Source organism: Gossypium arboreum, chromosome 9 (assembly GCF_025698485.1).
Source record: "Gossypium arboreum isolate Shixiya-1 chromosome 9, ASM2569848v2, whole genome shotgun sequence".
Classification (NCBI taxonomy): domain Eukaryota; kingdom Viridiplantae; phylum Streptophyta; class Magnoliopsida; order Malvales; family Malvaceae; genus Gossypium; species Gossypium arboreum.
In genome coordinates, this window is record NC_069078.1 from 1,200,955 (window position 1) to 1,217,323 (window position 16,369).

General features: G+C 33.0%; 1 protein-coding gene and 1 long non-coding RNA gene across 2 annotated transcripts; both read right to left on the reverse strand.

The window, feature by feature from the left end:
* Positions 1-3,742: 3,742 nt before the first annotated feature.
* LOC108457303 (uncharacterized) lies at positions 3,743-5,434 on the reverse strand. The gene is made up of 3 exons (XR_001867076.2): positions 5,171-5,434; positions 4,111-4,944; positions 3,743-3,987 (listed from the first exon to the last, which is right to left on the reverse strand). It is a non-coding gene; the product is annotated as an uncharacterized LOC108457303 (long non-coding RNA).
* Positions 5,435-6,696: 1,262 nt separating this feature from the next.
* On the reverse strand, positions 6,697-7,843 carry LOC108455689 (AT-hook motif nuclear-localized protein 16-like). The gene has a single exon (XM_017754223.2). The coding sequence runs from the start codon at positions 7,686-7,688 to the stop codon at positions 6,918-6,920; it is 771 nt and encodes a 256-aa protein (XP_017609712.1). The 5' UTR covers positions 7,689-7,843; the 3' UTR covers positions 6,697-6,917.
* Between the last annotated feature and the right edge of the window lie 8,526 nt (positions 7,844-16,369).

A 16,369-nucleotide genomic window follows, 5' to 3' on the forward strand; every position in this document is an offset into this window, starting at 1 on the left:
ATAAAATTCATGGTTTCAGCCTTGAATTCAAGATCTTAAAGCTTAAACCGATTGAGTCTTAGTTCAATTGGCATCAATATTATTGTCAGTGTAGGAGTACGTGGATTCGAGTGTGCTGAAGCACATTATCCTCTTATTTAAGGATTTGAGAGAGACTATGGATAGTTTTAAGCTTTGTATCAAAAAGAGCAGAAATAATAAAAAACTATAATGAGATGAGTGATAAAAAAAAATCATATGTGAACAAATTGATGAGATTATTTGATAAAATAATAAATAAATAAACTTGAAAACTTTTTAGCTTTAAAATTTATGGAACTCAAAATAAACTAACCCAAAAATTTGTTTATGAAATACAATTTTAATTTCAATTATATTTTGATATTTTTTTAATGAATATATATATACCTATGCTTTGATTCAACTAGATATAGATGTGCCAACTAAGATAAAGTATCATGGAAGCTCTTGTACTTTGCCTTTGTTGCTTCAAAAACATTTGGGTAAATTAGTTCTTATACATTATATCAAAAAACAAATCGATCATTTCTATTAAAAACTTCATTCATTTCTACTTTTAAAAACTAATGTGGCTGATAGAATAACCAGACAGTTACATGTGGTGTGCCACATGTACCTCATTCTGACATATAAGGATCAGTTTTTAACAGTAGAAAAATGGATGTGATTTTTAACAGAAGAATCAATTTGTTCTTTGATCTAATGTACAAAAACTAAATTTTTTTTAAGTAGATAAAACAAAATGCAATCTAACTCCTAATACAAAACATTTGTAATACTTTTCTCTACAACTTGGTATCATTCCAATTATTATAAAGGACGAAAGGCTTTCAGGCTGTTAGACATTTGGTGATTTTTGTTATAGTGTTATGTTTATATATGGGATTAAGGGGGAAAAGCAATATATAATCGTTTTTTTTTTCTGTGCAGACTTGTCAAAATTTATTGGTATTTAAAAAGTTAATTGAAATAACATGGGGAGATGGAAGATTCAACAGGAAAAGAAGAGAGTGGTAATATGATGATAAGGGGTAGAAGAGTGGGGGAGTTTAATCTTTTAACATTGGCGGCTGCCAAGAGGCAAGCTGACTGGGCGCAATGAAAATCATAAGTTGGAATGTCCGTGGTTTGGGGAGATTACGGACGATTAAAAGACTTTGACATTTGCTAAAGACATATAATCCCCAAATTGTCTTCTTTATGGAGACAAAGCTTAATAGGCAACAAATGGAGCGAGTTCGTAGAAGTTTAGGCTTTGCTAATGGCATTGAAGTTGATGCAGAAGGGATGAGGGGAGGGTTGTGTCTAGCATGGAGGACTGATGTTAACATAATGCTACGCAATTTCTCTAAGAGACACATTAACGGGATTGTTGAAGATTATGAAAAAGGAATTAAATGGAGATTTACAGGTCTCTATGGATCCCCATATTCACATGATAGAAATGACTCATGGGCTTTTTGAAAAATTTAGCCACTGATGTAAATATTCATTGGTTTTGTTTATGGAGACTTCAATGAGATTATGTATGATTTTTAAAAAAAAAGAGAGGGCAGCCTAGAGATGAAAGAAAAATGGAAATCTTTCGACGAACATTAGAGTGTCAATTGAATGATGTGGGCTTTTATGGCAATTGGTTCACTTGGGAGAGAGGTAATTTACCAAAGACGAACATACAAGAAAGATTAGATAAAGGGGTGGCCAACATAGAATGGATCATCATATTCCTAGAGGTGAGAGTTCAACATTTAGTGTATTCGTTTTCAGATTATTGTCCTATTCTTATTAATACAAGAATATGTGAAGAACGACCGATGAATAATAATTTCAAATTCAAAGCATGGTGGTCATTAGAGGAGTCTTTCAATAATGAAGTAAAAAGCTTGTGGGAGAAATCTTCAGGAGGGCTGTTACAGAAGCTAGAAAACTTTAAAAAAAAGGCTTGAAGCAGTGGGCTAGACAAATTCAACTGAGCAGGAAAAAGAAAAAACAGGTTTTAACAGAAAGATTAGCGGAATTAACTGAAGCTGAGAGAGATGATGAGAATTTAGCAGATCTGGTTGATATGAAAATTAATTTGAACTTTGAGATTGAGAAAGATGAATCTTATTAGGAGTAGAGGGCTAGAATTAATTGGCTAAAATTTGGAGATAAAAATACATCTTTTTTTCACAGTCAAGCATCGCAAAGACGGAAGACAAATTTCATTCACAAGTTGCAAAACGAGGATGGAAGAGAAATGATGGCTTTACAGGAAATAGAGGATGTTGCACAAGCATATTTTCAAAGGTTGTTTTCAATAGAAGGTGGAGGGAACTATGATCATTTGTTATCAGGTATCAAACATTGTGTCAACATGTAGGACAATCAAAAACTTACAGCACCATACACTAGAGATGAAGTCACAGAAGCGGTGTTCGATATGGGGCCTACGAAAACACCAGAGGAAGATAGATTTCTAGCTATATTCTATCAAAAATGTTGGAATATAGTGGGAGAAGAAGTAACCTCTTTTTGCTTGCGATAACTGAACAGGGATATGAAGGTAAGTTCAATCAACTCTACAAATATAGTACTGATTCCAAAAGTTACCAGCCCTTCTATTATAACACAGTTTCGGCCAATCAGTTTATGCAACGTGCTTTATAAAATTTTAGCTAAAGCGATAGCAAATTGTTTTCGAGGAGTTATAGGTAAATGTATTGATGATGCGCAAAGTGCATTCATGCTAGGTCGATTAATTTCAGATAATGTGCTGCTAGCCTATGAAATTTTGCATATGTTGAAACAGAAGAGATTGGGAAGGAAAGCGTATATAGTCATTAAACTTGACTTGAGTAAAGCATATGATAGGGTTGAGTGGAATTTTATAAAGGAGATAATGCTACGGATGGGATTTGATCAAAAATGGGTAAATGCTCTTATGAAATGTGTTGAGACAGTTTCCTATTCAGTGGTCATAAATGGACATGTAGAGGAGAAGTTTCTACCAAAAGAGGACTTAAAAAAGGCGATCCATTAAGTCCATTCTTATTTCTCCTTTGTGGTGAGGGACTATTGAGTTTACTGAGACTAGCAATGAATGGAAGACTTCTTAACAGTGTCAAAGTTAGTAGAAAAGGACCACAAGTATCCCATCTATTTTTCGCTGATGACTGCATATTATTTGAAGAAGCAACAAGTAGAGGTGAAAACCTATTCAAAGAAATTCTTCGAGAGTTCAAAAATTGCTCGGGACAGGGTGTTAATTTCGACAAATCAACAGTATTTTTTAGCACAAACCCATCAGAAGAAGATAGGAAACTTGTTGTCAATATATTCAGGGTCCAGAGTCTAAACGAACCAGAACGCTATCTAGGGCTACCGAATATGGTGGGTCGAAGGAAGAAAGAATCTTTTCAAAATCTAAAGGATCGTCTCAAAAAACGTATTGATAATTGAAGTAACAGGTATCTATCTCAGGGTGGAAAAAAAGTATTCATTAAAGTCGTTCTTCAAGCTATCCCAACTTACATAATGGCTTGCTTTTTATTACCTAAAGTCCTATGTGATGAATTAAACAGCATTGTTGAAAAATTCTGGTGGCAGAAGAGACACGGAAAGAGGGGAATTCATTGGTGCATTTGGAAAAACCTTTGTTTTTTAAAAGAAAATGGTGGTTTAGGTTTTAGAAACTTTGGTCAATTTAATATTGCGTTATTAGCCAAACAGGATTGGCGCCTTATTAATTTTTCAAATTCTTTATTAGCCAGAGTTTTAAAAGCTAAATATTACACGCATTCAAGTTTCCTACAGGCAAAGTTGGGAAGCTTACCCTCATTTACTTGGAAGAGCATTTGGGCAGTGAAAGGTGGGAAGCTTACCCTCATTTACTTGGAAGAGCATTTGGGCAGCGAAAGGACTTCCTCAAAAAGGGCTGTGCTGGAGAGTGGGCAATGGTGACAAAATTTCGATCTGGGAATATAGCTGGATACAGGGGATCGATAAAGTTGATGGAACCAACAGATCCAACAATGGAGGTTTACAGTTAGTGTCAGATCTTATTGATGATACAAACAGAAAATGGAAGATGGAGTTGATAAATAGTACCTTTCAAGCAAACACAACTCAGAAAATTCTACAAATTCCTTTAGCAGAGTCCAATTATGAAGATACTCAAGCTTGGAAAGGGGAATTATCTGGCTAATTTTCAGTACGCAGTACCTATAAACTATTACAAGATGCTATTCCGGATCCTAGAAATTATTTATTACATGCCGTAACTAAAAAATTTTACAAGAAATTGTGGAATTTACAACTATCCTCTAAAATCTCAATTACTATCTGGAGAATTTCCTGGGACTTTATTCCCAACCTTGTTAATCTTAAGCACAGGAGAGTCATTGCAGATGATAGATGTCTCCATTGTCATGCTTGGGCAAAAGATAGCCTCCATATTTTTCATCAATGTCCTACAACAACAGAAGTTTGGCAACTTTTAAACTTATCCTGGGTCATGGAGAACATAAACCAAAGTCTATAGGAGTGGTTAACCTGGGTATTCATAAGAGGCACTGAAACTCAATGTCGACTCTTTTGCTACGCTTTATGGTTAATATGGTTTTCCAGGAATCAGCTCATGCATGAAAGGAAAATTACAACAGGAAGGGAATTAGCACAAAACATAAGGAGGCATATGGCAGAATATGAAGGAGCGAAAGTATTATAGTTTCCAGGTAACATAAACAGGTATTACAGAAGCAAGGAGGACATACTGAGGGTTACAATACAGTTTGATGCAGCGTTTGATAGTAGAAATTATAAATCAGCCACAGGTCTGGTGGTATGGGGTCTGAGGGGAGAACTTTTGGCTTTAAAGACGATTATTCATAACAACATCCCCTCTCCATTTGTAGTAGAAGCATATGCATGTTAGTTAGGGATCTTGACGGGAGTTCATTCGATTAAAATAATAGGGGATTCCAAAACAACAATTAGAAAATGTCAGACGACTGCAACAAATAAGTCTGTGATTGGAGCTATTATCAAAGACATCCAGAACAAGAAAACTTGCTTTCAAGAGATCATCTTTCATCACATTCAAAGATCAGAAAATTCGCAAGCACATAGACTAGCAAAAGAAGCATTAGACAGAGGAGGGAACTCATACCTGAGAGGAGAAGAACTGAAGCCACACAATAGAATCAGAGAGAATATGGCCAAAAAACTCAGACTGAGGAAATGTTTGGGAGAAATGATTTCAAAAGAAGATAGCAAGAAAATTAAACCCTTGGAAACTGCTATCGTCAGAAGGGATTGGATATTGAAATGGCAACTCAGGAGCTTCAATGGTATCCAGTCGTTTGAAATGATCAGGGTAGATATTAGGTTTCTTTTTCTGCCGTTTCATTTATTGCATTTAATTACCATTAAGTTTTTAGTTTCAATAGCTAGTTAGGAGGCTTTCACTATTACTTGCGTAGTGAGGCCGATTTTGTTTCTGTTTGGTTTTTTTGGATGTAAGTGTTGGGCCCTTAGTTATTTTCTTATTTTTCAATTAATAAAACTACTTGGCCTTTTTATCAAAAAAAAAAGAGTTAATTGAAATAAGTATCTCTAATTTATGACTTTTATTTTAAATTGGTTCTCAAATTTTAAAACATTTTAATTACATCTTTAAATTGTTGATGTTATATTAATAAGGTTCTTTCGTTACTAAAATCATTAATTTAATGTTAATTTTGACATCGATCTTATATGATATAATTTAAAATTTAAAAAATGAATATCATACAAAGATCTTGGTTTTGAGGTTTTGAAACTTTTATGGAAACTATCATCCACTCATTTTCTTTTTTAATTCAGTTGTATTTTATTTTTAGTTTTTATTGTAAAATTTATGCGGCAATATTTTACTTTTGATTAAAATTTTCAATTTAAATTATGTCACATAAGATTTAACGTGTCATTTAACTATTTCAATAATGGAAGGACCTAATTGATATAACATCAATAATTTAATGATGCAATTAAAACATTTGAATCTTGAGGAAGCTTGAGGAATAATTTAGGGATGTTTGGTAAAATTAACTGTTATTTAAATGCATAAATGCATAGTAACTTTTGATACTTTAAAAGAAAATAATCACACAATTGCACTGATTAATAAGATTATCTTGGCTGAGGTTGATGAAGGTTACATATTTGAAAACACCCCTCTAAATTATTTTTTTTATTTTTGAAATTGAATAAATTCGTCCTTTTCAAAAAAATTGGAGTAATTTAATCTTTGTTAATTTCGAAAATAAACAATTAAGGACAATTAATCATGACATCAATGTCTTTAGTCAAATATTGTACATAATTTTTATTGGTATGAAAATAAATTGAGCTCTCAATGTTTATATGTTTTGTCAATTTGGTATAGATTCTAAAAAAGACTGAATTTGTTAAATCACTACCGATTTGACAATATGTGTAAACTTTAAGGGCTAAATTTGTTATTATACCAATCAAATTTATGTACAATGGACACATTTACCCGTGATTAATTGTCCTTAATTGCTCACTTTTAAAATTGACAGGGATTAAATTGCTTCGATTTTTTTGAGAGAAACAAATTTACTTAATTTCGAAATTAAGAAGAAGTGGAATAGTATCAATATATAATCTTATTTAAATGCATAGTAACTTTTGATACTTAGAAGATAATTGTTGGAGATCCAATATATTTAAATCACATAGTTGCACTACAATAAGATTATCTTGGCTAAGGCTGATGAAGGATACATATAAAATGAAAAGGCACTGAATACCATAAGGATCATCATACTACTATGAGAAAAAGACAACACTAAATAAACCATATTTGGAAATGCATGATATGAGAATATTGCCCGTAGTGCTTGCCAGTGGACTTAGGTTTTAGACATGGTTCGTCCTGGTGCCCAAGAATATATCTCAGGAGGGTTGGTCCCATTAGTGATCAAGTTCTGTGGCATCATCCCATACAAATCGGCCATGTCCAAGTGATGGTGCCGACCATTTTGGTGATGATATTGGTTCTGCATAGCTGCTGCTGCTGTTGTTGCAACTTCATCAGCATCATCCAATGGTAAACGATCAAAAGTAGCATTCATGAAAGATGCAGCCATGATAAGAACAGGACCAGAAGCAATAAGTGCACCAACAACACCACCACCTACGACTTGTCCTTGAGCCCCAGCAAGGTAAATGGTTAGCCCCGTAATCCCAGGTGGTGCAGGTGGTGGAAGGATAGAACCAAGCAATGACAGAATCTCATACCGACCATGTAAAGTCACAATTGCACCAGATGAAGATGGTTGTTTGAGTGTAACATTGGTTACAAACCCACTCCCACTAAGAACACAAATCCCACGTTGTTTTCTCCTTGCAAAACTAGCTAAACTCTCATGCACATCACAACCTGAAGTTACTTCCATTGCATGAGCTCGTAATGCATTTGCACTATCACGAGTGACAATAATGGGTGGTTTGGGTTTGTTTTTGGAACCTGCTGGTCTTCCTCTAGGTCGCCTAATGTTCTCTCCCTTGGGAGTAGCCATTAGTATAGCATCATCAATGCCTTGTTTATGAAGATTCACCTTATCTTGTTCTTGGTTTTGGATTTGATCCATGGGAACCCTCAAATCTGTGCTTTGCCCCATTCATGCACACCCCTCGGAATCTGATGCAGAAAACTCAGGCACCCCATGTGAGTTTAAATACTGAGTTTTAATCAATAATTTTATTGTGAGAAAGTAGAAAAGAATGAAGGGTTAGGAGATGGTTAAGTGACACCAACCTTATAATTTAACTGCCTAACTCTAAACCGATCCTTCAATCATGTTAATTGCCTTTCCCAACAAATACCCACTTCAAAACTTTTGCTTCTGCAATAATTAATATTACTCAAAGTAATTGAGGTAACCATAAATCATCCTTGAGTTTCACATGGAATACAGTTGCCTTATATGCATGGCTGTGTTCCGAGTTTGAGAGAAACAATGTGCTCACAAATGCTCTTCAAATACAGCTCTAGTAATTTTTTAAGTAATTTTTTTAGTTTTAGTTTTTATTTTCATATATTTTAAAAGATTAATTTATATGATAAGCTTATTTAGATCATTGCCCAATTCACAAATTTGATTTAATATATTTTCTAAACCTATTAAAAGGTTTTAATTTTTATATATTTTCTAAACCTATTAAAAGGTTTTAATTTTTTTTTACTTTTTCAATTTTTTATATTCAAATTTATTACTTTACTTTTAAATCGTAGTAAGTACAGAGAGAAATATTTAAAATATTTATTCTATTAATTATATTTAAAATCCCTATACCACCTAATAGAGAAACAAAGCTTTAAAAAAAATGAGTATATAAAAGAATTAGCCTACCTATTCACTCAATTTGTTTGGAAAAAAAAGTATTTTTAATTTTTTAAATAATGATATATTTAAATTTTTTAAAATAATTGATCATACTAGCAAATAATTTAGAATACCCTATTGTGAACAATAATTATAAATTTAATTTTTATTATTACAATAATTTTAAGAATAAATTAATTTATTAATTAAAATTTATGATACACACCACATAATCAAAATAATTTATGTAACAAGACATTTATTTAAAAATAAATGAGATATTAGTTGAGATGATAAAATTGAGACATTCAAGATTATGGTGGTGTAGATTTAAATCCTGTTATATGTGTGTATTTTTTTAAAAATAAAAATTGAAAGGTAAATTCATTAATTCATTCAATGAATGAATGGAACCATAAATTTAGAGAGAAAATAATAACAAACACTCGTCGTAGATGGTGAATGATAAACTCTATCAACACAACAAAGGCATTAGCCTCAGAATTAGTAGAACATTATGATATGTTGACAATTGGTTTTGTCACAATTCAAGCACGACATATCTGGAGTGATTGCAAGCACTTAATACAATAAAGAAATCAGCTTCGGTTGGTCCAAAGCGGCGAGTAAAAGTCGTGCATTTACCAAACTAGAGAAGACAACAACAAAATCATCCCTAAAATCACATGTAAAACTAAGATTACATGTATAAGTAAGACTAAAAAACATACTACAAGAGCAGACAAAAATTTCTAAAATTGAAGATTTATTAAACAATGAAAAACAAACAAAAAAACATATAAAACTTAAGACAATACGGATCCAAATCGACACATGAAATCATTTATTATTTTGAAATACTCTCAAAATATAAACAAATTAAGAAGTTAAGGAAGAGTCACCCACAGTAGATCTGCAAGCTGAAAAGAAAGAAGATCTGTGTACTGAATAAGAGAGGAAAAAGGCGGGCGATAACCAGCCTGAAAGTTGACACCGCCGCTGAGCAAAACAAATGATAAGAAACAAACTGCTTCTAGAAAAAAAAAAAAGAGAAAAGTGTTTAGGATTTTTCTTAACAAAGATTTTAAAATTATATATATATATATAAACATTTTCATATTAAGATTTATTATTTTATAAAATAATTTATTTATGGTATATTTACTACTAAATTAGAATCTAATTTATGAATAACACCAATTAAATCAAATAGTTAAAATGTAATATCTATATTTTATATAAAGTGGCAGACTTAATGTAGCGACGTAATTTTTTTTTTAGCTTGGTCGCTAATTAGGGTGTTTGATTGAAAATTTAATGACCGAGGTTTGATTTTGAAATAAAAGGGAGTCACCACCGATCCTTTTTATAGGTACGATCAGACACCTAATAAATTTATTTTTAAAACAAAAAGAAGGCCGAGTTTAGGTCTACGTTAAAAGTCAGAGAAAAATTAGGGTTCGGGAGTCGGTTACGCGCGAGGAAGGTATTAGCACCCTCGCGACGCCCAAAATTGGTATCTCATAAACATGTGTTGTCTGGATTTTCAAAAATACGAGTTCAATGTAATATTTAGTCATGATTCAATTGAAAAGACAAGAAATTTTAGTTTCTTTGGCTTTTTAGAAGGGTGTCCCATCTTTAACACGAGCCGATAAATTCCATCCAACATAGCGATGAAATCTACGGTTAGATGCTAAATCGATACATTGCCTTATGTATTGAAATCAATTAGAAAAAGATTTTCGTTTAAACGTAAAACAAATTGATATGGAATAAAAATAAATAAAAGACAGAAATACATTGAAGCAAATAACGAATATGACAATAATATTAAAAATACTAACAATGCATGCAAGATTTAATGTAATTATAGTATCAAATACGAGAACACAAATGAATATACATATGTAAAAATGACATTAAGAGTATGTACATAACATATACTTAGTAATAATGTTGGACATATACTATATAATATTGGAAATATATACACAAAATAGTAAAAAGGTATATGTAACTTGTATTATTAAAATATGTACATGATTTATACATTTATATGTATAAAATGAATATTGAAAAATTAGTGTACATGACATATATGAAAAATGTATATACATGATATAATATGAAAAATATAATAGAGTATTCTAAATACATACATGAGATATAAAAATACAATATTAAAAACATATACACGTAAAAATGCATATATAATATAACACTTAAATATTTACATAATATATACATATAAAATACTAATAATATATATATATATCTAATAAAAATAAAAATAAAAAGAAAATTAAGAAACATGTATGATATATACATAAACCTAAATGATATATATATATATATATATATATATTAGAAATGATAAAAAGAGACTATTAAGTACACTATATAGATACATACATATATAATGATGTTATAATATATGATGGTATTAGAAATATGCATACAATATTACAAAATATATATAACTAACAATATTAAAATAAATACATAACAACAAAAGTATGATATTAATAACATATATATAATAATATAAAAGGGTATGTATATGATATAGTATTAAAATAAATACATAATATATACCTAATATAAAAATATAAAACTTATTAACAATATTGCATAAATATATTATAATATTTAAAAATATGTACGTCATACATTATATATATTAGAAATAATAATATTAGCTATAATAATACATTGATGATAAATAATAATAGGAATAATAAACAGTAATAATATAAAAAAATAACAAAAATGATATGAAAATGAATTTAAATATAAAAGGACTAAATTTGAAACCAAAACGAAGTCTTGGGGGTAATTTGAAAATAAAAGGAAAGGAGAGGGCTTATTTGAACACGCGAGAAATGTAAAAGGACCAAAAGCACAATATTCCCAGTCATTTAAAACGCTGCGTATGCACTAGGACCAAATTGAAAACCGTGAGAAATTTTGGGGCTAGATTACAAAATACAATAAACCTGATTATAAAACCATAAGAAAGCGGAGGGGCCGAAAGCACAATTAGCCCCTCCAATTAAAAACACGCGGATCCCAGCGGGTAGGGTCGGGTCGACCCGATCCACTGTGAAACGACACCGTTTCAGCCCTAAATTTTAATGCCCAAAACGACACCGTTTTTGAGGGCTATAAATAGCCTTTAAATCTGAAAAAAAAAAATCATTTGGAGCCAAAGCCAGAAAAAAAAGAGGAGAGAGGGGGGAGCCGAGCGATTTCCGGCCAGAGGGGTCACCGGTCCGTCACCGGACCAACGTTAGGCCTTGCGTACGCAAGAACCATACTGATGGTAGGAAAGGTAAAAAAATTCTTTTTCTTTTTTTTTTTGTATTTATTTAATATATATGTATATGTATTACTTTTATTAGATTAGAAATAATATATGCAAACTCGAAAAAAGCAAAAAAAATAAAGAAGAGTGAATAGACCTTTAATGCGGTTTTTTTGATGTATTTTGCTGCGATTTCTTTGAGTTAACAGTGAATCTGTTTTTATTGATAAGGGATTTTTTGTATTTTTTTGCTAAGGAGATCCCCCTTTTTACATGATAAATTCGGCTTTTATAGCCGTTTGTCGCACTGTCTGTTCTCTTTTGCTGCTATTGCGTGTTTGCCTCTTTTTTTGTCTTGTAGGAGTAGTTGAACTGTGCTGCAGAGTGGGTGGCCATGGCAGGTGTCGGTGGTGGATGGGACGTTGCGGCGCTGAGTAGGTTTAAGGTTTCAAAAGCTGAAACCCTAAGTCAGAATCTGGGTCAAGAATTTGGGCCTCATGTGTTTGGGCTAGGTTAGTTGGGTAGTGGGTCTATTGTTGGCCTCCGGGTCTTTGATGGGTTAGTGAGCTGTTAGTTTAGTGGGTTAGGTGTTGGGTAAGGGTTTAATGAGCTGATAGGTATTGGGTTAGTTGATTAGGTTTTAGTTATTGGGTTGTCTGTAATGGGTTGAATGGGTTAAGGTTGGGTTAATTTTTGTTGTATTGGGTCTGATGGAATGTAAGTGGGTTAGGGGTATTTGGGTTAAAAATTGGCTTGTAACACTTAACAATTGAAAAATATTATTTAAGAATCAAACACAAGACCAAGACCAATAAATTCATAGGAAAAACTTTTATCATTCCACTAACAATCATTTATTAATATATTTATATAAATATATTTTTTAATATAAAATATTTTCTTTCACACACATAATGACTATAATAAAATTTAGTAATTTTTTTAAACTCGAGCATATGCCAAGAGATAATTCTAGTTTGAATATATTTATTTGTAAATATAAGTTTTAAATTTATTAATTAGATTCAATAATTTAATTTAATACCTTTTAATTTTAAATATAATTATAGAAAAATTACAATGAATAAGATAAAAAATTTAAAATAGTTTAAAATATCAAAATTTGTATCAACCGATACGCACGGGTACAAGCCGATATTGATCGAAACGGACTGAAATGACCAAAATGCATAAAATTTTTATCGAACGGTACATACATTATTTGGTACCGGTTTAGGACCAAAATTGTACGTATTCGACCGGTACCATGGTAGTCTGTATTTGTCGAAACACTCTATTCTAGTAGTAAATTGGAACAATAAACTTTAGGGTCCATGTGACAGCCCAAAATTGACCCTAGTCGGAAGGTGGTCTCGGGACCACAAAACCGAGGCATAAAAATAATTAAAAATTTATTTTGATGCCTATAATATGTGTGTGCTCATGTATGACATTTCATGATGATTGATTTAGTGTTATAAGGGTGAATTCCACAAGAAAGGACTTAGTAATGAACTTTGAAAGTATGATAGGGAAATGTGTGATGACTAATTAAAGCATGCATGCAAAATAATGGACTTGCATGTCAAATTCCCCTTTTATAGGTGGTGGCGGCCATGACAAGGAGGATGGGCTAAACATGTCATGAAACATGTTTTGTTGGTGCATTAGGGTGAAATAATAAACAAAGGTGTATGGGTGATAAAAAATGAAAAAAAAATGTGTGTGAGTGTGGTAATCCCCCCATTGCCGTGAGTTGTAGAGAAGGAAAGAAAAAATTTTGTTCATCCTTTCTTTGAGCCAAAACTAAGGAAGAAGGAGGATTTTTGCTTCATGCTTGGTTTGGAAGAGATCTAGAAGGAGATTTGGCTAAGTTTGCATCAAGATTAAGGTATGTATGAGGTTGTGTTAGGAGTTTCATGCATGTTTTGGTTGCTAACTTGATGTGCATGTTAGCCATGGCTCAAATCTTTGTTAAGCCATGGAAATGGTATTTGGCCAAAGTTGTTATGGTGATAAAGCCATTGCATGCTAAGTGTGAAGCTTGATGATGATGCATGCAATGATGGATTGTCTACTCTTGAGTAAGATTTTGAGCTTTCTTTTGTTTTATCATGATTGAAGTTGAAAAGGAGCATGATTGTCATATTCGCCATGATGCATTCATGAGCATGGTTCATGCTTCTTGCATGTTAGTTAAAATTTGTGTTTTGGATGGCTATGGACACCTTGAAATTGGCCATGCTCATATATGTATATATATGTTTGCACATGATGTTTTGGTTATGAAGGAAGTGATGAATAAGTTTGTTTAAAGAAGAAGATGTTGAAGAATAATTGTGAAATTGTAAGCACATTCGCCTAGCACACATATGAGTGCTTGATGCTATATTGTAAGTTTTGAGCTACAATATGCAAAGCATTAACTAGTAAAATGCATGCTGTTTTTGTGTGGTATTAAGTGCATAATTGGCCTCAACATGGACAAGTATATTCGGCCTTGGGTAGCCTATTGAAGGCCTTAGCTTTTCCTTGATGCTCGAATAAATTGTATTGAATTGCTTGATGTAGTATAAAATGTGCATGACCATTGTGTATTCAAGCTAAAGGGTGGCCATATGACCATTTAAATTCCTTGTCATATTCGCCATAAGCTAGCACAATGAGGTTTTGATAAATTGAATTTGTTTGAATTAGCTCAAGAGCTAAGAGGGCCACAATTGGACAAGGGGAAGGAAAAAGTAATCGAATAGCCGTAAAAGCCGTTCGACAACATCCGAGGTAAGTCCTCAAGAAGTGACCTTACTTGAATTATGTGGAATGAAATATGGATGTATTGATTATTAATTTATGTGTGTGAGTATTGAATGATACCCGGGCTAAGTCCCAAGGCGATTATGTTAGTGATTATAATTGTGTTTGAGCCTTAGTAACGAAAATAAATATGTATGTCCAATGATTATTGATGTATGTGTGCATGAGAAATTGAATGATATCCGGCTAAGCCCAAGACAATTATGCTGGAAATTATAATCGGGTTAAGACCGAAGGCAATTGTGCTAGTGGCTACATCCGGCTAAGACCGAAGGCATTCGTGCGAAGTCATTCTATCCGGGCTAAGACCAAGGCATTTGTGCAAATCGTGATATCCGGGTTAAGTCCGTAGGCCTTGGTGCGGGTTACCATAACCGGGCTATGTCCCGAAGGCGATTGATCGAGTAGCGACATCCGGTTAAACTCGAAGGTATGTGATTTGAAAATTATAAGCTTGCTGGAAAATTTCAGCTAATGCACTTGTGAAATTTCCCAATGACAAGGTAAGTGCGGTGTGTGCTGCTGCGCTAGGAGTAGAGCGTGTGAATATCCGCTCCTATGATGGAACGAGTTATCGGCCTTAATGAAGCCGTTATTTGTGTATGAACATAAGAGTTGGGATGGTGAAGTAAGTATGATTATGTGAATGTGCATTAATGAAATGATGCATTTAACTATGTGAATGTATTGCTGTAATTAGAGTTGATTATATTCCTTGAGACTTACTAAGCATAAAAATGCTTACTCATTGCTTTGGCTCTCGGTTTTCTAGATTTATTTCGATAGCAATCGGATTCGGGATCGTTGAAGTCGAAGTCATCCACACTATCAAGCCCCCATTTTGGTATAAATTCTTGGTTGAACTTGAAATGGCATGTATAGGACTACCCTTGTTGGTTTAAATATGTTATGATGTATATGTACGGCCATGCGAAAATGGCTCGTAATAGTGAAGTATCAACTTAAACTATTTGCGGTTTGTATATATATATATGGTGTCATGATGTGACTATGAATTGGAAATGGGAATGTTGGTCACATGATCAGCCATTGGCATGGTTAAAATGATCATATGTGGACCTATGTAAGGCAAGACTAGTTGGTTCATGGAGACTACAAAATAGGTAAGACCTACCTTAAAACAGATGCTGCCAGCTGCAGTAACGTGAATGTGAAATATCACCAAAATTTGTAGGAATGGTATTAAATAGTGAATCAGCTATGTAAATGAACATTGATGAGTCTATTTTCATATGGAAGAAACGAAATGGTCATAGGAGTTACATGTTAAGAGATATTAAAGCTATTGTAAGACAGGGCCAGAACGGTTTCTGGGTTCCCTATTGCAACTTTAAAAATTTACTATAAATTATCCAGAAAGAATTAGGAGACATACCTTATATGTACAGATTCCATTTTGAGGTTAGTTTCATTAGAAACAAACGGCACCAGCATTAAAGCCCTGTACAGAGAGATATTCAAGTTATACCGCGCGAAGGTCAGAGCAGTCGATCCCTGTAACATGGGTGACTTTAACTAATAAACTGTACCAATTGGCCTGACCAAAAATTCTAGAAATAAATCCATGGATGGATATATGAGTCTAAATTCAGGTAAAATTTACGAAACCAGTTTCTGAGTTTTGAAACTCGAGATATGATTTTTAAGGCGAGAGTGACGCAGTTTTTCCAGCTGACTGGAAATGTCCAATGGATGGGCAAAACAAGTGAACTTGGCTTGCTAACCCCTCGTGTCCGATAACCGGCGATGGTCTCGGGTTCGGGTGTTACAATTTATTGGTATCGAGCCACGGTTTAGTCGATTCTAGGACTACCGTGAGGTGTTTGGGGTCTAG

Excerpts from the sequence above, each read along its gene's own strand:
- LOC108455689 (XM_017754223.2), bottom strand. The coding sequence starts at position 7,688 with ATGGGGCAAAGCACAGATTTGAGGGTTCCCATGGATCAAATCCAAAAC.